This window comes from Pogoniulus pusillus, chromosome 1, assembly GCF_015220805.1.
Source record: "Pogoniulus pusillus isolate bPogPus1 chromosome 1, bPogPus1.pri, whole genome shotgun sequence".
Taxonomy (NCBI): domain Eukaryota; kingdom Metazoa; phylum Chordata; class Aves; order Piciformes; family Lybiidae; genus Pogoniulus; species Pogoniulus pusillus.
In genome coordinates, this window is record NC_087264.1 from 27532659 (window position 1) to 27556736 (window position 24078).

Consider the following 24078-nt stretch of genomic DNA (forward strand, 5'->3'; position numbering starts at 1 on the left):
AGAGAAGGGAGGGTGGAAGGAAGTGGGCATTCTGGGCAGTGCTGGGGAAGCTCTACATGCTTTGTTTACAAACCCTCTACACTTTTTGTTTGGCTTTTGGATGTGTTTTATTCTTTCTCAGCTCCCTTTTCATCTCATCCTAGTGCCAGCCACACTGATGAGTGTTTATGCTTGTGAATTCCTGAAGCACAGCCAGTACCTTGAACTCCAGAGAATGAGACTGAAATAACGTCAAAGGTCAGGGAAGTTCAAAGACAGAGAGGTGCTGTTTTCCTAGCTGAGGACACCACACTGTTCCCAGACCATGCTGGGCTGTTCTGGGGACAGAAGAACAAAGACTTCTCTCTTAAGTCCTGCTGTTTATACTGCTTTTTGCCTCCCTCACCTCACTGTTTTATCAGGACTCATTTCCATGAAGCTTCAGTCAAAACTGCTAGGGATCACTTTAGCCTGAGCCTGACAACAAAAGAGCCACCTGATAGCTACTGGCACCTAAAACTCCATTGCCAAAGGAAAAGGGAACACTTCACTCCCAAATCCTTGAGCCCTGTTGGCTCACAGAGTATCCCCAAAGCGCCACAAGCAAACATCAGCTGTTGCATCAACCCAGTAACCTGTAAGCACTTCACCCACTGGAAGATAAGTCAGAAATGACTTCTGCAGAAGAGACCTTTTGTTCAACCTTGCTGGTAAGCCTGTCCTTCAGAAACATGGTAATTGCTTGCCTGGGCTGACTGGGCAGCTCAGCTGTGCCATACAAGTAGATAGTGTGGGCAGCAGCCACAGATGGCCTCCAGCACAGTGAGAACACCATCCCACACTTGACATGAAGCTGCTGATCATCATTCCAGCTGCAGGTTTCTGCAGACCGGGAGTTTCTTTAGCACATGCACGTACACCACATGACATGCAGCTGCCCCACAACCCTTACTCACAGGTGGAAGGGGGGGTAGGGTCCAAGCTAACATGAACAGTGGGTTTCACTAGCTTATGGCCTCGGCAATATGCTTTGCCTTGAACCAGGTCTATGGACCAACAACATCAACATCACAGACAATGCTGAAGTCACTTCACAAAGCTAGCATGAGCAGTGGGTTTCATTAGCTTATGGCCTCAGCAATCTGCTTTGCCTTGAACTAGAGCTATGGACTGAGCAACATCAACATCACAGACAATGCCGAAGTCACTTCACAAAAACGCAGCATCCAGCCTGCTTACAGCATTTAGAGCCTCCTCTACAAACCAACCACCTTGGGGGTGACCACAGCCAGCTTGCTGACATTAAACTCTGTCTACACAAAGCATATGTGACATTTGAAAACGTTTGGAAAACAAACCAACCAAAAAAGCAGTCTTTTATCCCCTCCTTGTCTAGACAGCAGGCCAGCCTTTCCAAACGGACAGTCGGCACCCATGAAGCGCGTGATGCCAGGGGAGGGGGGGCGCAGGCACTGCCCTGGTGCCCAGAGGTGGTGAGGGAAGGCAGGGGCTGCCTGTGGATGTGTTTCCTCTGCTCACCCGGCTGGCAGTGCAGTGCCAGGGCAGTGTGCTTTCACATGCCACCACAACCAGCAAGTGACTTCCCAGGACTGCGGGTGAGGCGCAAGAGATACTGTGACAGACAATTGGAGTCAACAGCTTTGTCCTCGAGGTGCTTCCACAGACATCCCAAGCTGAGATCTCTCACTTACTTTTGTTTCCCAGTAAGGTAGCCATTTCTGTAAGTGAAACTGACCCAGAAGTATATTTCAAACAGCTGGCAGGTTTTCAGACTATACATAAAGTCATTTTGGTTAATGCACACATTTATTCTCTTGGGCTGCTTTATATGAGGGTGTTTTTCTCCAAGATGTTCCTTCTCCATGAATACACAATCCCATTTTTAGTGAGGGAAAAGAGCAGCTCCCCATAGCTGGGATGGATGCTGCTTTTTGTCTTCACTTTGCCAGTGCTGTTAAGAAACTCAATTACCTCTGGACCTGTTAGAGAGGAGCTGGATGAAACTGTCTTTTGTTGCTGCACAGCACAGCCAATTCTGGCAGCATTTGTGTCTCTGAACTATGTATATACTGAATCTATTCCTGGAAATACATCCTATAATTTGAGGGTAAATGAGTTCAGGACTGAGGATAAAATGCAACTGTGGGACTAGCCTCAACCAGAACGAGTATCTGCTGTTTTTTTTTTTCCCCAGAGGATTCCTGCCTCATCTCGCCTGATGGGAGGATGCTAAAAACAAGCAGCAGCTCAATTCCTTTTTCTCCTGTATGGCCTAATATTTATGCACATCTTGCTCCAAGTGCAGGGAACTGTTCCCCAGGTTGCTCTCTCTCTAGCATCTCACTACAGCAACCTCTGTAAATCATTGCAGCACCTTTGGAAACTTTAATTTCTCTTCAAGGCCACACCTTGAGTACTGTGTCCAGTTCTGGGCCCCTCAATTCAAGAAAGATGTTGAGGTGCTGGAACATGTCCAGAGAAGGGCAACAAAGCTGGTGAAGGGCCTGGAACACAAACCCTATGAGGAGAGGCTGAGGGAGCTGGAGTTGTTTAGCCTGGAGAAGAGGAGGCTCAGGGGTGAGCTTATTACTGTCTACAGCTACCTGAAGGGACATTATAGCCAGGTGGGGGGTGGCCTCTTCTCCCAGGCAATCAGCAACAGAACAAGGGGACACAGTCTCAAGTTGTGCCGGGGTAGGTACAGGCTGGATGTTAGGAGGAAGTTCTTCACAGAGAGAGTGATTTGCCATTGGAATGGGCTGCCCAGGGAGGTGGTGGAGGCACCGTCCCTGGAGGTCTTCAAGAAAAGACTGGATGAGGCACTTAGTGCCATGGTCTAGTTGACTGGATAGGGCTGGGTGCTAGATTGGACTGGATGATCTTGGAGGTCTCTTCCAACCTGGTTGATTCTATGATTCACCATACCCTTGTGGAGAGCCACCATTTCCATTCCAGAGATGGGAAATGGGGAAATCAAGAACATGATCTCAAAAGCATAGTGACTTTGCACCATGTGAAACGCTGGGGGATGATGTTTTCCAGAGAACCTTGGTATTCAGAGATGCACACACACACAGTGTGTGCTCGTGTCATCAGCCCTGGATCCTGCAGGAGTCATCTGAAGTTTTCACAGAACCCTTTTTGTTTGCCATTGCCCGGAGGGAATCTGTGTGGGTGCAAGCTTGGTGTTTCACTCTCAATATTCCTAAAGGTTCACGTGCCTAAACTTGCATAATATTTATCTGCCAACTAAGACTTAATCTCAGCAGAGAAACATTCTTCTATAGCTCAGAGTGTTTTCGTTTCACACACATCACTCGAATTTGTTGGAGTCCCTCAAGCTGTTTCAGCTAATGGCTGAGGCTGACAGCTGCTGGCAGTTCCAAACTTCCCACAAGTGTTTATTCCATAACATCTCAGACATGAGATCTGTTTTAAATTAAACCTGTAAACAACATTACTTGTCTCATTTGCTATCAATTATACTGCTGCAAGGCAGAGCTGGGCTTCTCTAATCTGTCTGAGAATATGCTACCAAAGCCGCTCTCACTATTGAGTTACTTGATTCCAGACAGACACCATGATACATAGCTAAGGACAGCAAACCCCAGTGGAACCAAATTACAGCAATTATACAATATATTCCTCTGATTGCATGAGCTAATAGCAGGCAAATCTCCTTCTGCACAGCTCACAGTGGTGTTTCAAAAACACATAAATCACTTGGGGTTATGGCAGCTGAGCATGACTTCCAGTCCCACATCTACACTGCATGTGAAAACCCACTTGTGCATTATGGATTCAGCACCATGACATCAGTAAGTTTTCAGCTACTCAGTAGGAATTGAGCTGAGTGACAAGTTACTAAAAAACTAGGCATTTTTTTCATGCTACCCAGATTAAATAGCTATCTCAGTAAAGTTATGACTACGAGTTAGATACAGCAACTTCTGCCAAACTCCGAGAATGACGGCACAATGAAAGACAGCAGCTATCTGGATAAAAAGACACCATGAAACTGAAGTACTATTTCACTTGAAATCCAGACTGAAATCACAGAATCATAGAATGGCTTGAGTTAGAAGGATCTTAAAGATCATCTACTTCCAACCCTGCTGCCACAGGACAACTTCCACTAGGCCAAGTTACTCAAAGCCTCATCCAGCCTGGTCTTAAATATGTCCAGGGAAGAGGCATCCACAACTTCTCTGGACATCCCAACCCAGTGTCTCACAACCCTTACAGTAAATAACTTCTTTCTAGTGTCTAATCTAAATCTAGCCTGTTCTAGTTTAAAACCGCTGCCCCTTGTCCTGTCACATAAAAAGTCCCTCTCCAACTTTCCTGTAGGCCCCCTTCAGGAACTGGAAGGGTGCTGTAAGGTCTCTCCAGAAACTTGGGTCAGAAACAGACCCAAGTTCCTCAGCCTGTCCTCACAGAAGAGGTGCTCTAGCCTTCTGATTATCTTTGTGGTCCTTCTCAGGACCATTCCCAACAGAGCCAGGTCTTTCTTGTGTTGGAGGTTCCAGTGCTGGACACTGTACTCCAGGCAGTCTCACAAGAGCAGATTAAGCATCATTAGAGTCATGATCCAATTCATGATCCATTTAAAAGAAATGCTGTAATACTAGAAAAGAAAATGAGATTAAATCAAGGAAAAATCTGGATTAGATACCAAGAAAAGAGAGGTCTGTAGGAATGCAGAAGTTGTCCACAAAAGTGCTCACATGAACACTACGGAAGGAGCAAGAGCAACAAGAAGCAGCAAGGCACAGAAGAGCCTTCACATCAGCACCTGTCAGATGCGTGGAGTGAACAAAACCAAGGGGAGGGAAAAATGGTTCTTTAGATGTTATTTTTCAAGATCCTCTAAAAGTTCACATGGTCTGAACATCCCTTCTGTTGCCTTTGTTTGCAAAGGAAAACCCTGGAGCTCTGTCAGAGGCATTATTGAAGGGTGTGTCCCGCCACGTGCCATTGCATTTAGTGGGCAGCAGCAGCTCCGCTCATCAGCACGTAGCCAATGGCACTCACGTGCCAAAAGCTTCATGGCCTCTAAAGAAAACAATAAAAAACTACATTCAGCCAACCACGTGTGAAACTTGCTGACTCTTCCATCCTTAACACAACCCCAGCAGCCTTCTACAGGCTGGAGGAAACACAGGCGCGCTCTCTGTGCACCACCATTTGAGACTGACTGTGGGGAGGATCTGGACTACCTGAGGTGACTGCTTCAAGGGTTTAGAGTGACCCTGATCCAACTTTAGGCTCGTCCATGGAGAAGAGTTAATTTGATTTGAAGAATGATGTGGATTAGAGAATAGATCCCACTGAGTATGAACCTTCTTTCTCTGCAAAGAGCTTACCTAAGAGGGGAGTTCTCCAGGAATATTGCTACAGAGCAAGCATCGGAGAACCACTTGTCCACAGTGCAGCTGTACAATTCTGACATGCACTCTCCAGCCTGAATACAAAATGAGAATTTCCACATTTGAACTCCGCCATAAAACCAGGGGGAATGGAATGTCAGGATTTGAAAGAAACCTGAAAGATATGCAAAAAATAAAAAGGAAAAAAGCAACTCTGAAAGAATTGAAAAGCAGATGACATCACAGCATGGAGAGAGGACTGCCTCCTGTAACTCACTCTGTCCTACAGGAAGGCCCAGGAGAAGAGTTAAGTTGTAGGTATACAACTTATGAGAGGTGAGATAAACAGGAGTTGCTTCTCCTAGCAGAAAAACATTTGTTATATACATCTGGAGAAGCAAGCCACTAGTTTCATGTCATGAATAAGAAAATTTAAATACATTTAACAAAAAACCCAATCCTATACATCTGTTTTGTCTGACAGCCCAAACTAGCAGTAAACTTCCAACTAGCTCCCAATCTCCAAGCAATAGTAACAGCTCTTGGTTTTGAAAGTGTTGGTGAAGGTTTACTGAGGGTTACAGTGTGCACAAATGACACATGCTTGGCTTTACCTTAATTCACAGTTCTCATCACGTGGAGGTGCAAAGCTATGAGGGTCCTGTGGTTAAAAATTAACACCTTTAAACAGAAACACTTCTCCTGATGACCAAAAGCCATGAAGACAACACCTGGGTCTTGAGAAGGGTTCAGCACGGCTATGGACTAAGGAGGAAAAGAACAGGCGATTGCAAACAGATGTCACAGAAATGACAAAGGATACTCTAATCCCTGCATGCCTGGAAGCTCACATCAGCTCCTGCCAGGTCTGGTAGACTTAACCAGCAATACTGGTGAAGAAGGAAGGGAAATCCATGGGAAAACTCAAGCAGGCACAAAACTGGTGTTTCGGTGATTCCCCCTACTACCTCATTCTATTAGTGATGCTCATCAGCTATGGAAGGAAACAGTCATCATCTCATACCTGAGAACTGAGCCACATCCTCATCCTTGGTATGCAAATTCTCTTGCATGCCCCTAGAACACATGCAAATTGAGCTCAGTACTACGTGCCTGGAAGACACATTAACTTTGGAGTAACTTGCACTTTCCAGGGGGAAGAAACCCAACTCATCTTACCTTGCATTTCCTCATAAGGTGCTTGCTGCAGGCTTTTCAAAGGAGCTCATCTGAGTACTTGAAGAAAGACCTGTTTGCAGGCCTGCTGGTTGAGTCTGAGAGCTAGGCCTTCTATATCATCCTGGTAACAATGCCTCTGAGAGAAAAGGTGAATTGCCTCTTCATCTCTCCCATTCATTGCCCTGTACCTGGCGGAGGCTGCAAATCAAAAAACCCTCCATCCTTCACAGTTCCACAAGTGCTTCCATCAAGGAGCACAAGATGTGATTGCCTTTATGTCTCTGTTATACTTTGCATGGAAACAGCAGCAGCAGCAGCTGCCCTTTGAGTACCGAGTTTCAAACTGAATAGTCAACAAAACAGAAAGACAGAGGCAGGAGTGAGAAGCTGAGGAGCCTCTAAGTATATCTGGGAGCAGAAGCAGGCCATCTCACTGCAGGCAGGGCAGGAGATCAGGATTGGCAGTGCTCTGGTCCCAGGGCAGCATTTGTCACATTACACTGATCCACATCCTGCCCCCAAGTGATTTTATCGATTGTGCTCTTCCTCTTCTCGGCTGCAATTTGCTGTACCTGAGCAATGAGCAAAGCAGTATGGATCCCTAATCTTTCTGCACAGAGCTTCTCCCTGCACAGAGCCTGGTGTGCCTTCCACACTGGGAAATGCTGCAAAGGAAATACTTCATGAGTAAATGGGACAGCACAAGATACAGCCCTAGGCAGACCTGTGACGCCCAATACAGTGGCTGCATCCCTTTCACTTCCATTTCTGACAGAAATGCACCGGGTATGATCTTGTGGTTTATTTACTTTGCTGCTACGTTAGAGCTGAGTTTGTTAGCCTGACACAAAATTTCCCTAGCAGATAAGCCACTGCTACTTTTGCCACAACTTGTGATGCCCTTTGGCACTTCTTTTGAGGATTGAACTACATAAAAGCACATGCTTAATTCTTCGGTTTTTAAAACACCACTAACTTAATGTTCCAGAAGTAGAGCATCCAACAGCACATATTACATTTTCGCAATCTTTTCAAGTCACAGATTACTTTTTTTTCCCCCCTACTTTGGATCATAAACTGATACCACTATCCAGCAATTTGAAAACCAAGACTGCTCATGGAAAAAAGTCCTTGCAACTGGAAAAAAAATAAACAGAAGAAAGAATTATTGAGAATGATTTCCCCAAACAATCAACCATCATGTACTGCATAATGATGTATATTATACTTGCTTTGCTTAGCTTGTCATCTGCTGCACACCTACTCCAAAACAGATTGAGATAATCTATGACTGCAGACACGTGATAAAGGTACAGCTGTAACAAGAAAAAAAAACACCAGACCAGATTACAAACATGATACTCTGGATTATAGATACTCTAGAGTAGTACACTGAGGAGCACATATCTCTAGATGCATTTCCAGATGTGCCCTTTGCGCACACTCTTCCCGAACCCTCTCATTCATACAGCCACAGGCACAAACCACACAAAGACGCTGATTTACATAAAATTATCTCACTCCATTTTATTTAAGATTTTCTTCTCCAGTTAGTAAAAGAAAGATGTGTCTCTCTTTATACATATGTACAAGTTCAGTTATAAAAATAGACAGCACATTCAAAGAGAAAAAAAGGCTTGGCATTTGTCTGATTCCCTCTAAATATCATATATACATGTGAATAGGAGGGGATGGGGGAAGCCTTCGTGAGTTTAATTAAAGGTCACCTCCCCCTCAATTATCCCCTGCAAATCTGTTTAAAAATCAATCTAACTAAGCTCAGTTCTGCTATTTTCAGGTGTGCAAATTAGAGGCAGAGCCAACAGGAAGCACTTGCTCCACACTGTGGGACGCCAGGCAAAGGATTTGGGGTTGGAAACAAAATTAAAACAATTAAAAAACCAAAACAAACAAAGAAGTCATCTTCTGCTGTCACAGCCCAGACCTGCAACTCAACTCGCTTCTCGCAAGGGATGAAAGTGCCCTGGCAGAACAGCCTTAATTTTAACTCAATGTGCCAGACAGAAGAACTGCCTCACACCTAAATCTCAGTGCAATGCAGACAATGCTTACAGCAAAGCAAGGGGCCACAGGGGGTTGTGCATTGAGAATGGGAAAGGAGCAATCAGAGAATGAGAACTGAGATGAGCACTGGCAGTGCTGCCTTCGATCAGCCCTATGGGACATGGCTACTGGTACCCGCCCTCCACAGTGAACTCAGCCAAGCTAGTGTGTGTGTGATGGGCGCAGGGATGAAAGCAAAACACACTGGAAGAACAGACAATGGATGGCTGGGATACGTGAAATTTTTGTCCCAGGATTTGGCTGGAAAGGGAAATGGCACAGTTCCCTCTCTCAGGACTGTTTCATTTCTTCTATTGCAGCACAGCAAGCTGCAGAACACTGCTCACCTATGACAGCAGCAAACTCTTCCTCACCACTTCACCTTTCCCTCTTGAGATTTGTAGAAATAAAGCCCTATGTTGTTCCTAAGCTTCTAAGAGTTTTGGACACCTCATGAGTGAGAGAAGTCATTCTGAACAGTGTTTGTGCTGATAAGAACTCTGAAATGCAAACCAAACCACTGGCTCGTTGCTTCTGCCACTGCTCTCACTGGCCCGGCAGCATTCTCGGTTTCCTGCAGCTCTGAACCTCTTTATGACAAATGGTGTTGAAAGAGCCCATTCATTGGAAACCACCTGAGACACCTTCCTCTGCATTTCAAACCTCTAAAGAACCCAGTGGCCCAAACTAGAAGAATCCAAGATTTTTCTGATCACACATCAGTTTCAGCTTAGCACCCAGTTACCCTCACATGTCCACTCACCAGCTGACAGTACAGAAATGTCTTGTGACTCTCCAGGATACTCCTGGGATGAAGATACTGATTTCAGAGGATAAAACTAACGCTGGGTTCCACCTCAAGCTACAGAAGAGAAAGCATATTGGTGTGACTTCTAGCACACATAGCTGCAGGATATTGCACGGAGCAGCTGAATGGTTTCTTGGGAACCATTGTCAGATGTGTCAGTAAGACACAAGCTGACCTTCTCCCTGTTACCCCAGACTCCGTTCTCTCCTTCTTGCAGTATCTGCAAAGATAGTTTTTTTGGAATACACAAAATCAAAGTGCTCACATAAACCACCCACTCCCATTGTGCTTTGATTTTTCCTTCAGACACACATGCTGGACAGCAATGAGGCATTGACTTGCATGCCTTCGATTGGCAGGGTGGTCTCCTCTGAAAGCCATCGCATTTCAGACAAGCTCTGGGGATTCAAAACCACTACCGACCACCTGAGGCGTGGGCACCTTTGCTTTGCTTCCGATTTGAAGTTTCTGATATGAGACTGCTGGTCAGGTTTAAGCTTTTGGGGGTCCCACAAATACTGTTTCCTTTGCTCAAAGGGGAGCTCAGGGGAGAAGAGGCGCTTGAAGGTCCAAAATCTACAAGTCCAGAAGGCCGAATAATTGCTGTTTGTAGAGGACTACTTGCAGCCATGCCTAGCAAAGGAAAAGAGAATCAAATTCCATATCAGCTGGTGGCTTTTCAACACCAAACAATATAGTAATGGTCCTAAGACCACCCTGTATTTATGACTTAGGAGAGTTTTATGTATCCTTAAGACACAAAACATCTTGCAGTTATAGCCTGGGCCACCTTCTGATGGTGTCAAGCTGAAACTCCAGCACCACCAGTTTAGCAGATTTTGGAACCTGATGCTGTAACTTCAATGTGACAGCAATGCAGGAAATCCACAGCCACATCTATGGGATGAACACCACTAACCCATTTGTGTGGATGCCCAAAGGAAAAAAAAAAAAAGAAAAGAGGAAAAACATGGTATAATTCAAAGGGCAGGTTAAACTTTGGCAGACCTAGGCTCTTGGGCATCCTCTGCAGCACAACTGGCTGTTCTCTCACATCATTCCCACATTACATTGCATACTACTCGGACCTCAGAACACAAACACATATTAACAGTACAGCACTCATTACCTATTTTTTAACAGGATGTGAATGACAAACCACCCAAACTTACATGGCTGGTTCTGCCCTGGGCAGCCTGTTGCCTGCCCTTCTCCACGTACCTTTAGAGACATTGTACCCGTAAGCAGCATACGCTGCTGCTGAGGCTGCTGCCGCCCCTGCCTTGGCACCTGCCATGGCAGCGGCGCTTCCTGCTATGGACTTCCGGCTCCTGCCCTTCCCAGTGCCACCTTTGGAGCCAGTTTTAGGACGCCCCCGGCTGCGAGCCGACTGGCCTCTTCCAGAGAGGGGTGCATCTTGCATTGAAACACCTTCAGGAGAAAGGAATGTTCAATCAGTAACTGCCACGGTATTTGCAGCAACTCACGCATGAGCACAGCTCCGCAAATATGTGCCATAGACATGAACACTGCTCCTACCAGCTGAGACTCTTCATTTACATGAATATGGACACCATTAGCAAGCAGTGATCTCATGAAGACAAACACATATACAAAACTTCACTCTCCATTAGCCACATCTTATTAACTCAAACTACTTGGCACTATTACAATGAATCCAATCCACAAACAGCTGGAGTACTCCAGGCTCTAATTTGGAATGAAGCATTTTCTTACTTAAAGAGAGATATGAAGTTTCTTCCCTCAAAGAAACTTGCCAAGGACTGTCTCTACTTATTTCAGCATAGAAAACTATGGTAGTTAAAAGCATTATTTAAAATTACAGCTGCTCCCATCACTCACTGCAAGCAGACAGCCAATTGTTAGCCCAAGAGCACACTCAATGCAAGGGGATCAATAGTTGTATGGCTGTCTACTATTTGCTAATGGGCATGAAATGGAAGGTGAGGGCAAAACTTTTAAGAGTAACTAACACAGAAAGGAGAAAAGTGTGGTGAATGATGGACAGATTTCCTGTCAGACCAGAAGTAATTTTTCAGTGAAAAAGCATTTCCCCCCCCCAGATCCTGCTAACCATGCACATATTCCTGCTAACATGCAGAAAATGTATCGCTAGCCATACAAAGTCAGGCAAGGCAAAGGTACTGACCATTCATAGTATCTGACACTGAGCCAGTAATGGAAGCAGGAGAGTTTGTTGCCCTTGACTGAGGTGCAGAAGAAGCTGGATCATCCACAATCACAAGCATATCACTGCTACTCTCATCGGGAGGGATGGAGCCCATATGTAATTCGCTGTTAATGGATATCTATATAAGACAGAGAACAAAGCCATTACTTCTCAAGTTAGGAAAGGGAAGAGTAGAAACACAGTAAGATTTTTAAAAGATATATAATCACAAGTAATCAAATGGTATGTGTTCTCTTCCCATTTTCTCCAATAGCATGACACATGTTCTACCTAATTACACCACACCCTATATTTACATGCTGAGCAGCAGCAATGAGCTCCAGGAGCTCCTGGATTTCAATAAATAGATGTGAAGGTAGGAAGCAAGAGACTGCTCTTGGTACAGAAGAAGGCACACAGATATAAATGTGAGCATGACAAAGGCAGGAAAAGGAAAAGGAGGAAGAAAATAAATTGGACTGCAAGCCAGAACAGAAAAATTTCATGGGCTGAAAGGAATAAGGGTCAGGGCACAACCTCACGGTAAGAAAGGGAGGCAGAGAGCAAATGATGAGGGGAATAAAGGAATGTCAAATAACATGACGAGCTGTAAGGCAGTTTATTAGAAGCTGTTAGGCTTTCAATTAATTATTTTCCTTTCCATGGCTCACCTTTAAGACACCTCACTTCCCCACAGAGTTCAAGTTCCACACTAGTTAAGATGACAGAAAGCAGGAATCCTACAAGATGTAAAGCTACTCTTCAAGCAGTGTAGAGTTGAAAGCAGCAGTGACTCTTACCTCACTGAACGGGCTGGGCATGGCAGAGTCTACACTAATGAAGGAGTCATCCCCATCAGCAGACAGATTGGAGTTATCAGCTGATGCAACAAACGGGATCACAAGGTTCATGCCCTCTTTCTTCCTCTTCCCATCCAACTCATCTTCCTTCTTCTTCTGAAATAAATAAAACAGCAGGAATGAAAAATATGATAAAACAGAAGGGGATAAACAACCCAAAATCTCAGCGTCTAGAACTCAAGGAATGCCATGTCCAGAATTTCCCAATACAAATTTCTGAGGAAGAAAGCAACAGATCCCTTAGAGGCTCCCTCTTTACATTTTAGTAGGGTTTGATTTTTTTCCTTTCTAAAACAGATGCAATGACACAGAACTACACTTGCAGAACTGCTTTTATTTCCATTATCTTTTGGAGTAAGCTTCAAATTCTTCATCATTACACAGATTTCCAATTAATGCAAAGCCTCCCTAGCTCTAAAATTCAGAAGGTTCACAGTATCAAAGATTAAAAAAAAAAACAACAAACTGATCTTCTCTTATTCCACAGAAGACACAGAGCTATATGGGATGTAGCTGTGATTGATGCCTCATTTACTTTCCCTTTTTGTCTCTGCAGAATAAAATCTTAAGTTACCACTTTATATGTCCTAGAATGACCAGCTGATCATTTTGTTTCTTTCAGTCACAGAATCACAGAACTTTAGAGATTGGAAGGGACCTCCATAGATCATTGAGTCCAATCTCCTTGCCAAGGCAGGATCCCCTAGGGTAGTTTGCACAGGAATTCATCCAGGCACGTTTTGAAAGTCTCCACAAGAGACTCCACAACGTCTCTGGGCAGCCTGTTCCAGTGCCCTGTCACCCTCCCTATAAAGAATTGCCCTAAAATTGTTGTCTGTAAATGACTGGTGATCTACACACTGTTGTCTGGGCATACAGTACTTCCTTATTTTTCAAGTTGCTAATGATGTGAAAATACAAATAAGTGTGCATTGTGTATTCTGTAACATCCCTCTTCTGTGTAAGGGACTGCCACAGACCGGTGCTCAATGGTGAAGGGAAGAAGGCTTTACTCATTAGACTGCTTTGGCATCAAATATTTCCACCTCACATAACAGTGAGGCTAAAACTCTTGCAGCTCTGTCACTGACATGTGCAAGCCCTTTGCAGCCAGGTACCTTTTCAGCATACTTTTCCCTTTTACGTTTGCGTTCCTTCACACGATTCGTTTCCTCTTGCTGCCGCTTCTCTTCTTGGCGCTGACGCACTGTGGGAAAAGAAACATGAAGCTGTCACCACTAGAAAGATATTTCACATCCTTTTATGGATCTCACAAGAAATTATAGTTCTACCAGAACTGTGAAGAAAAGTCAGTTGCATCAGAACTAACCCCCACTGAGAACACAGCTGTATTGACACTACTCGTATCCTGACTGTTACAAAGTCTGACAGTGAAATTCATCCTTCAGGCAACATAAAAGCATGCACCTCTGGTACAGCATTTTTACTAATACTTTCTTGTCATGACCTACATAATTCTTGTCATTTGGGGACAATGCAATGATCCTGAATGAGTGCCAATAAAAGCTTCATCACATCGTATCTCCCCTGCACAACTTCACCTTTCAGTTCAGCTGTGACACCAAGTCAGCTTGTTCTAAGAAGAGCTGGCAATACAAAGAGAGCCAGGAAACAGAAGTTGTTATCAGCAACACATGTGTTTGTAAAGATAAAAACACAGATTTCATAAGCCAGTGAAGCAGAAGATGGGGAAAATGCTGCAACATAAATTTCATTTACATTTTTTTTCCAGTTCCTCATCATCCAGCAGAAGACTGACCACTTCTTTTGGCTTCAAGGTGTCAGGTTTGAAATTACCGCCTGAAATCACCATTCGTTGGATCTAGTAGGGGAAGAAAAGAAGAGAGGAAAAAAATGAGAAATTACTCAAAGCAGCCACGAACCATTCCAACTACCCTTCACTGAAAGCCAGCCAAAAAAAAGATGCCAGTGCATCTGTTTAAGTCAGAATTGACTCAACTTCTCTATCACAGCGAAGTTAGTAAACAAATTTCAGGAAAACTTTATTGATCACAAGAGTATAAAATATGAGAGGCAGCTGAGCTAGAGAGCAGAAAATTGCTAATCCCTTTTTAAAGCTGCTGATCTCCTACAGCACCATACAACAAATGTTCAGCAACATATTCACAGTATCACACAGTATCACAGTATCATCAGGGCTGGAAGAGACCTCACAGACCATCAAGTCCAACCCTTCACCACAGAGCTCAAGGCTAGACCATGGCACCAAGTGCCACGTCCAATCTTGCCTTGAACAGCCCCAGGGATGGCGACTCCACCACCTCCCCGGGCTTAATATTATTATATTATGTCAAGAAGAAATAAGAGAGTGGTATCCCTGTTGGGTATAAATTATCAGTCCAAATCTTCAAAAGCAACCTGCAGATAGGATCATGTAGATTGTATTCTTAATAGTTTTAGTTTCCCTAATCTAAAACTAGACTTCCCTATTGAGTCAGTGTCTTAATTTAAGCAATTCACTCAACATCATTACTGTGACTATATTAAAAACCAACAACAACAACAAAGAAGAGCTGTAACTTGGCAAAAGAGAAGCACAGCTTGAGTACAAGCCAGTTTAGATGATTTGGATCACTAGCAAAGAAGACTACACTTTATTTTCAGAATGGTATCAGATGGCTCTAGTGCAATAGCCCAGAGAAAATGGGTTAAGTTTCAGCAAGGGAAACATAAATGCATTCAGCTGGAGATGCTTCAGCACCATGATCAGCATCTAATTAAGATGAAAATTAAGCGAAATTATGAAAAAACAAAACAAAACAAAACAAAACCAAAAAACAAACACCCCCCCCAGTACACAAAACACCTGCATGCTGTGAGCAGGATACCTACGGCGACCAAAGAAAGTGAATCTGCTTAATTTTTTCTTGCCAGTAAAGTGTGATGAGGATTAAAGTTTCTACTACAATGACTGCTTGATACTGCATGACACTGAGCTCTTCTGGCAGCCCTCATCCCTCAAGAAATTTTCACCTGATTACCTTGCAGATTTCTTTTGGGAAAAAAAAGAAAAAAAATCAGCTGTGATATAACAGCAAAACAGGAGAGGAATCAGTAGCCTTGAGACAGCAAAGACAGTAACTGTCATCTTAAAGAAGCCTGTGTAGTTTCATTGCATCATAAGAAAGAGTTTTCATGAAGTCATAGTGTAAACAATTAGTTTCTTCCTAGTTCCTACAATGCAGCTGCAACCCTGCTGTGTCAGGGATGCAGATTGATTTGGACAAAGACATTCCATTTTGACTTCCGTCTCTTGCAGATACTTTCTTTGCTTCTTGACTCATTTTGATAGGTGTTTTCTGATACTGCTTGAGTAACTCCCTGTTTCAGATGATTTTATTCCTACCTCACTCTTCTCCTTAGCCCTCTGTAGGATGCGCTCCTCAATGGTGCCTTTGCAGATCAATCGGTACACGGTGACTTGTTTAGTTTGACCCAGCCTGTGTGCCCGGTCCATGGCCTGCTGGTCTACTGTTGGGTTCCAATCACTGTCATAGAAAATTACCTGCAAAAGAACACCAGAAGGGGAAGGATTCAATAAAACCATATGTTTGGAGCCTCTGGTGAATAAGGAAAAATCCAACACACTGACAAAAGTTCTACTGCACAGCTCCCCAGGATTACTGCCCCATAGCTGCTGCATTAACCCAGCTCTGCCCAGTCCCACAGAGTCCTTTCCATTGCCTTTTAGAGTAATTTGAACCAACACTGTGAAGATTTCAACTCTCACAGAATGTCCCAAGAAGTACAGTCTGGAGGCACAAAATTCCTGTTTGCCACCACATTAAATCACCATCAGGTAATTAATTACAGGCTAGCACTCATTTTAGTGTTACTGACACTAAGGAAAAAAAGCCCATCAAATTCGAATTTCACATGAAAGTAATGTCCCCTTTTTTTTTTCTTTCAAACACTGATAAAGTCTATTCCTAGTCTAAGACTTCCAGTGCTTTTACTACAAAAAAAAAGTGAAATGCCACATTACATGAACATGATCCTATAACTGGAACAGTATTTTATGCACACGAAGCATAAAACATAAAAATAATGGGAAAAAAATGTCAGCTAAACTAAGCTAACTAAACTGTTTACACAGAACCAAAAATGCTCATGCAGGAGCATATTTGTGCATCCACATCTAATTCCTCTGTTGAAGCAACTGCAAGTGAGAGAACTTTCATCTCCTGAAAATCCTAGAGATTCCTGCTTTTTTCCCATTTCTTGTAAGTGACAGCAAGACAGGATGGTGTATCTCAAAAAAAAGGTAATATTTTTGACTCGCAGATCTTTGGGTTTGTGTGACTAAGAACCACAGTCTGGTTTGGGGTCAAATCTGCACACACACAAGGTGCTGGGTTAGAAGCACAGGAACAGCAGCTTTTGAAGAGACAAATGGTTCATGTACATCACTATTCCTTCCCTAGTGATTAGTGACAGGCGCTTCAGAGTGTAAGTCCTTGCAGTGCACCTAAACCAGTATGCATTTACCCCGTGGGTGAGTGGGGAACACACAATTTATCCTTCCTGACTAGCTGATAGTCAACTACCAATATCTTTGTACTTTGCCTCATTCTTCCGTGCACATTCTGCTAATTCCTTTGCAGCTGAACCTTAAGAGCAAACAGTCGCACACAAAACAGCATTCACTGCATCATTTGCATCTGCAGACTACTTCAGCCATCCAGCTCCTTTCTAGATTCTGGAACTAAAATATGTGGGGAGAAGGAAGGTATTTCCAATTGCAACACAAAACTGTGTACCAACAGTCCAGTGTTCTACAACTTTATCATCAAGGTAATATTAAATTGTAAATATGAGCCAAGTGGACAAGGGCATGTGATCTCATTATGTGAATGGTAGTAGCAAAAACTATTGGCCAGCATGGCTCAAGAGTGCAAACTTCCACACAGAATGGCAAATTTTCCTATACAAATTGTGAGGCTGGAAGGCAGGAGATGAGCAGCTTGGGAAAAATGATAGTTGGAGGTATGAGGCAGAAAAAGCAATAGCAGAAGAGCATTTATACTAAAAATTAAATATCAGTAAACTCATCTCTTAATTACTTTACCAAACTTTGCCTACCGTGTCTGCAGCTGTAAGGTTAATGCCCAAGCCTCCAGCTCTTGTACTTAATAGGAACACAAAAATATCATTCCTGCAGAGAAAAGAGATAAGATATGTGTGATGACACAGAAGTAAATTTTTTGACCCATATGAAGTGATCTGGGCTACTTTAGTACTTGAATGCTTCAGAACATTTTGTTCTTCATGGTCAAGAACAAAACTACATGAATGAGTGAGAGAAGTTAATCTACAAATCGGGACTGTTAGAACACACAAACATTCAGTCTGCAATAGCATCTTATTAATGGCTATCAAAACAAACCAGGCCTTATCTTGCCCACATTGGAAATTAAGATCTCACACAGACAAAGAACTATTTATTACTTCACAGAACTGACTGATGTTTAAAAAAAAAAAGTTGTCTCAACAATGCATGATTGATAAAGAAAGAAAAATAAATGTTGAAACTGTAGATGCAAGTTTTGTTCTAAAGTTACTGCTTTGAACAGAACAAAAAACTCCTTGGGGGTGGATTAAAAAAATAATCTTATTATCAAGGCAAGCTGGCAAATATAGAGGTAGACTAGAAAAGCACAAGGGTCTGCGGGCACAAACAGAAGTCCTTCAGTCTAAGAACTTCTCAACTGTAGTCCTAATTGTGTAGTTGATTCAAATTAAGAGTTCTAATTTCTTTCATTCACTTCTCTTATCTGTAAGAGGATCAATAGATTCATCTCAGGATACTCATAACAATTCAGCCATAACTAACCATAAAATGTTTCAAGGATGAGAATGTGGACTGCACTAATGATCAGATACCATATAAAAGCAAGAGTCACCCATTTCACTCATTAAGTTCTTTGAAACACACTGCCTGTAAGAGAACTACATTACTACTGGATACATGCTATCCTTCTCACCTTGGAGCATTTTCAGTCTGCACTGACTGTATGACATTTACATTGGGATCCCTCAGAGAGCACAAAAGCTAATGACAGGACAGTTGCTTTTGATGAGTGTGGCCCTCCAGAGAGAAGTCCCCAGCAGAATACAGGTGGCCATTCCACAACACACTTCAAAAAATTTTCTTGGGAGATTTACAAAGCCTAGTACAGCTCCACTAGCCCCAGGGGCTAGACTTGGTGGCACCAGACTTAGGGATGCTGGCTACTAAGAGAGAGATGAGGCATCCTGATACCTGACTCGGAATTGCTCTCTAAGCCTAATAATCGTATACGTAACTGAGGAAGGTGGGGCACACTGGACAAGCACCTGTAATGGTGCATGAAGCCCTAGCTACTGTCTGAGAAGTCAGGCAAAATGGACAACAGTCACTGAGATTCAAAGGCAGTGCTATGAGTGTGCACACAAGACAAAGAAGATAGATCTATATAGAGGACAACCAAGTGCTGATGACAACTCAAGTGGTAGCAGTGAAATCAGGATTTCTGTTAAGGTTGTGAACCTCACCAGTGGGGGTTGGCAGCATTTAAAAGTGTTTACCACCATATGGTCTGTGAACAAGCCAACACAAACGAAGCAGACAGCACTAGTAAGGACTCCAAAGACACTGACATACTCTACTTTGACAGTGACAGAGCAAGTTCCTTTGCTTGCAAGAAGTCACTTTGCAGGGTCATGTTATTTGATACCACACTTTATACTGCTGCATGCAAAACTAGTGAGGCACAAGCAACTCAGCAACTCTGAATAAGCATCACGGGACATTTCCTTGACAAACTGTAGGCAGCCTGTCCTTGAATGTCCACTCATCACATCTCATGGGTCTTTCTTGCCCTTCCTGGAGGAAGCGTGGGTGTACTACAGGCTATTACGCATATGCTCCTACAACAAGTGTGAAAAACTAAGGGGTTTGGAATCCATATCCTTAAAAGTCAAGTAGAACTATTTTCTTAGGACTCAAACTTCAAGACATTGACAAGTTCCTGTCAATGCTTTATCATAAAAACCAGACTGTCATTGGATCCATTCGGGTCCAAGGCAGAAATTACCAACAAAGATAAATATTTATGGAAACTATGAATTAACACACATCAAAAGAAAAGAGCCAGGAACTCTAAAATTAGAAAGAATTTTAGCAGTCCAAAATCTGAGAGGCCCAAAGTCCAGCCTAAGCTGCAGGCAGGTGGGAGGAACCTAAGCAAAGCTGTCAGTCTCTAGACTTTATCTTGCAGGTACATAGACTGTTCATAATACGGGCAATCCTTGGCCAGGAAACCTTCTCATTCCTGTAACAATAGTGGAAGGTGCAAATAGGCAGTCAGTGGAATATCCAGATGAGAAATACTTCTGGAAATGCCATATGGGAAGGCAAGAAAGTGGACAGTGCCACAGACTCCATGAACAAACCATCATTCCATAGCTATATGTTTTCAGTGCCCTGTTAGGATATCCTGCAGGATAGTTTGGTCTCAGCCAGGCTTTTTTTCCTGGGAATATTTCTCAGAAGTAAATCATGTTTAAGAGGAACTCAACTAACATTTTAATAGGAATGCTTGTTTAGACTGGCTGACCTGTATCTCAAAGGGATTTCCTGCCAAAATGCTTATTTTTCTTCATTGTTCTATTCATTAATAAAACCAAATTCTGCTAATTAATAAAAACAAATTTATTCACTTCTGGTTAAAGGACCTTAGAGGAAGAAAAGTCAGGATTCCAGAAGAGTATCAAAATTTGTAATGAATCTGTTTCTGACACTTGGAAACAGAGAGAAAGGTACTACATGGCCCTCTCACTTCAGGGATTTGGCACAGGTTCTTGTTAAGTATTACTGCTCTGAAGAGTACACTAAGACTCATCATTGCAACACGGTCCTTCAGGTCCTTAAGCTTCATGAACCAGTGGCCTACAGGGCTGTCTACTGTTTTTTTCTGCCCTCAGTTGTGATACCTTGGAACTGCTAATGCAAGGACTGTTCTCTAGTCTAAAATGCTGCTTTCACCCTGCAATAAAAAACAAACTCTGAACCTAACTCCTCTAAAAAAGAAGAGTGACATTATGAGCTCATGTTAACATCCAGCCAGGAAATCTTACTGTGAACTACAGTGCCAAAGTGACATTCTATCAAGCTGCAGAATGATCAAAAGAATACTTAACAATCATTAAAATCAATCACTATAAATAATGCACCCAGCAGAGACAAAGACATACTAAAATATATTAACTTATAAGATGATTGCATACTCTTCCTTCCTAATGTGCTCCTAAGACTAAACAAAAAGGGTTAGTGTATCTTACTATCTAATAAAAATCCCTATTCAATCACTTGGATTATTAGTTTAATTAATCTCTTAATAAAACATGCTTAAATGGCTTGTTTTGCAGAAAACTAGGGCACTCTCAAGGCTCAAGCATATGCAAGACCTTCAATTTCATCTATACAGCATCAACTGTCAGAGCATATGAAAACAAATGAACCTCTGCTGCCCTTCTGCTGAGTTGCTGTATAAGCAGGCATGTATTTGGGTGGCAAGCAGCCTAAGAGGTGAGCGCACTACAATTGCTTCCAGTGCTGTTTTCACAGGTGATGAATTCCAAAATACAGCTGGATGAAGTATCAACCCCACCGACTCCTGGTCAGCAAACAACCTAGAAACTGTTTCACATAGATGTGTTGCTTTTGGTTACCAAGAAACACAATTTAAGTGCAAATTCCATTTATTTCCATTGCGTCTTACACCAACATTCAGTGCACAGACAATTTTTGCACAGAAACACCTTGTAAAATACATTACCTGTTCTGAAAATCTGCTACCATATCCCTTCGTTCAGAAATCTTTGAAGAACCATCCAATCTCATGTAGGTATGTTTTCTGTAAACCATGTATTCCTGTAAACAACACACACCAGAAAAAAAATGTAGTTGCTCTTGAAAACATTCAGTCTTGACTTTTCCAGGCAAAAAACACAACAGAAACAGAACTGCTACTAAAAAAAGCCCACCACTAAAAAAAAACCCTCTAAATGTCATCGACAGATGTGCTACAAGCAAACTTTTGTTAGCAATACTTTATCATAACAGAAATTCAGAAATTAAAGCTACTCCATCATATTTTAGTTTTTTCATTTCACAGAAGAGATAAATGGTGATGGCAGCTCAGAGCTGGAGATGCATTTGCTGTGTGACAGACAGTAATATGGAAAGTGCCTTTTTTCAGTAAATAATTAGGTCAATGAAATCACTAAAATAGGAAGCCTGTTTTAACAAAGTCTAAAGTTTTACTAAGTCCTGAGCTTTCCCTCTGTAAGCAAACCTTTCCTAGCAAACCAACTGCACCTGCTCCCTGATGGTTTTCACCACTTGCCTAGGACTTTAAAAACCTGCTGTTGTACCCTCAGTTCTGCCCAGGCTTGATCTCACTAGCAAAGAGCCTCTCAGTGTTAACCGTGTACAAGACCACTGCTATGCCAGCCCACAGCTCGTGCGAAGCAGCAGAACCGAAACCATTGCTTGGGACACAAATCAAATGGCACCAACCAGGAATGCTGTAGGCAAAGACTTTCCCCAGGGAGAGACATTTTGTATGCTCTAAGGTACTCAGCATTTTCTGGTAGCTATCAATAAGCTCTGAATTACTTAGAAAGCTCTCCAGGCTATACAGATATCCATAGAGATTCTTTGGGAAAATAGCCTCTGGTATTTTAACAGTGGGATCCTTGGCTGGCAAGATGCAACTGCTACTTAGTTACACTCCTTGGATTTAACCCTGCTGTTACATGTGTCTTCTTGAGAGGCTGTGACTGCAAATGAAGACAAAAAGGAGACAATGCACTTTAGCAGCAAGAACTTCTGGCCTCATCCTGCTCCAAGGTGCAGTATTCAGCAGGTAGAGAACTGGTGTGAGAAGACAAGGCAGTGATTGGCAGTGCTTGCACTCTAACGAACCTTCTGACAGTACCATGCTCAGTTCTCCTTTTCACCTATCCTTCAAGGCTCTCCTCATTTTTGATGCTGCCTCACTACTGCAAGAAAAGTGAAAAGGTTGCTATAATGTAAGAACTTGGGAAAAAGATTGAACTGCTGGAAAGAAGCTTCGAGGTATGGCACATGAAAGAAAAACTGGCAGATAGCATTTACTGTGTGGAAATGGTCAAAGTCATGGTCAATGGTCAACCTACACAAAATAAAGCTCAAGATGAGTACGACAGAAGTTTACACACAGGCACTCAGGCCCTAATTTACCATCAATTTATTCCATTTCTGTGACAGGTTTCTGTCACCAACTAAACCCAAAGAGATACAGCTGTCAGGTGCTACGTGACCTTTTCTCCAGAACTGTTCAGTTCTTTGTCTATTTTCACAAAGGCCTTTTCCTTCCATTCCTTTGTTACTGTCTTTATCTACCACCATGATGATCCAATCTTTCAACATTTTGATTTAGTCTCCCCTCAGCACACTATTAACCATCTCTTCATTAGTGACTTCTAAACAAACAAAACCCAACCTTTCATTCCATGTATTCTTATCCCAGACCTTAGATATTTCCAGTATAGCCCAAATTGCGAAGTAGTAAGATATTCTACACTTGTAATACTGGCATTCATGGGTTGTTCCCTGCCTTGCTCTGCAAACTAGCTTGGTGCATTAACTTTGCTTAAGAGGTTCTGGTCTGCTTCTATCCACTTCATTTGATCAAGTTCAGGAGGGAGAGGGATCTACGTGAACGAGTCCAAGGGAGTGCTACAAATATGATTAAGGGTCTGGAGCACTGCCCTATGAGGAGAGGCTGAGGGACCTGGGCCTCTTTGGTCTGGTGAAGACAAGACTCAGAGGGGATCTAATCAATGTTTATAAATATCTGAGGGCTGGTGTCCAGAAGGAGGGGACAGCCTCTTCTCAGGTATCCCTTGTGATAGGATAAGGAGTAGTGGATGCAAACTACAGCACAGGAAGTTCCATCTTAACATGAAGAGGAACTTTTTTACTGTAAGGATCACAGAGCACTGGAACAGGCTGCCCAGAGAGCCTGTGGAGTCTCCTTCTCTGAAGACTTTCAAGGCCTGTCTGGATGCATTCCTGTGTGACCTGCACTAGATTATGGTCCTGCTCTGGCAGTGGGTTTGGACTCAATGACCTCCAGAGGTCCCTTCCAACCCCTAACATCCTGTGAAGAAGGGCACTTCACAATAGCGTAATGGTGCTTGTATGAAGCACCCCTTTTTGTGACCTGTAGGTAGTATTTTCCAAACACTAACAACATGCTCTTTCAATTCAGAAAAAAAGAACAAACACTGCAATTTACACTACTCATCAGTTTAGTGCTCCAAGCACTCACAGAAGTGGAAGAATTTTAGCCAGAAAGAAACCCAAGCAAACCAACAAAACCCCTGTGGTGGTGAAGACACTACTTAAGCAGCATTGTATCTTGTTTCTACCCTAACTGTGGAAGACACTTGATGACTGCTCATTTTTCTAGTTCCCACAATGAGTGATGGGTTTGGGGGAACTCTCATGGGGAGGCTTTAATTCATGGAAACACT

General features: G+C 42.9%; 1 protein-coding gene across 1 annotated transcript in view; it reads right to left on the reverse strand.

Annotated features, from left to right (window-relative positions):
• Nucleotides 1-8049: 8049 nt before the first annotated feature.
• INO80 (INO80 complex ATPase subunit) overlaps nt 8050-24078 on the reverse strand; it is a 68647-nt gene continuing 52618 nt past the window's right edge. Inside the window, exons 28-36 of the mRNA XM_064145856.1 lie at nt 21333-21427; nt 17596-17668; nt 15860-16018; nt 14212-14314; nt 13590-13678; nt 12412-12567; nt 11591-11750; nt 10642-10851; nt 8050-10053 (exon numbers count right to left, since the gene is read on the reverse strand). Coding sequence (XP_064001926.1) covers nt 9836-10053; nt 10642-10851; nt 11591-11750; nt 12412-12567; nt 13590-13678; nt 14212-14314; nt 15860-16018; nt 17596-17668; nt 21333-21427 — 1263 coding nt within the window. The 3' untranslated portion in view covers nt 8050-9835. The remainder of the gene's footprint in view (nt 10054-10641; nt 10852-11590; nt 11751-12411; nt 12568-13589; nt 13679-14211; nt 14315-15859; nt 16019-17595; nt 17669-21332; nt 21428-24078) is intronic.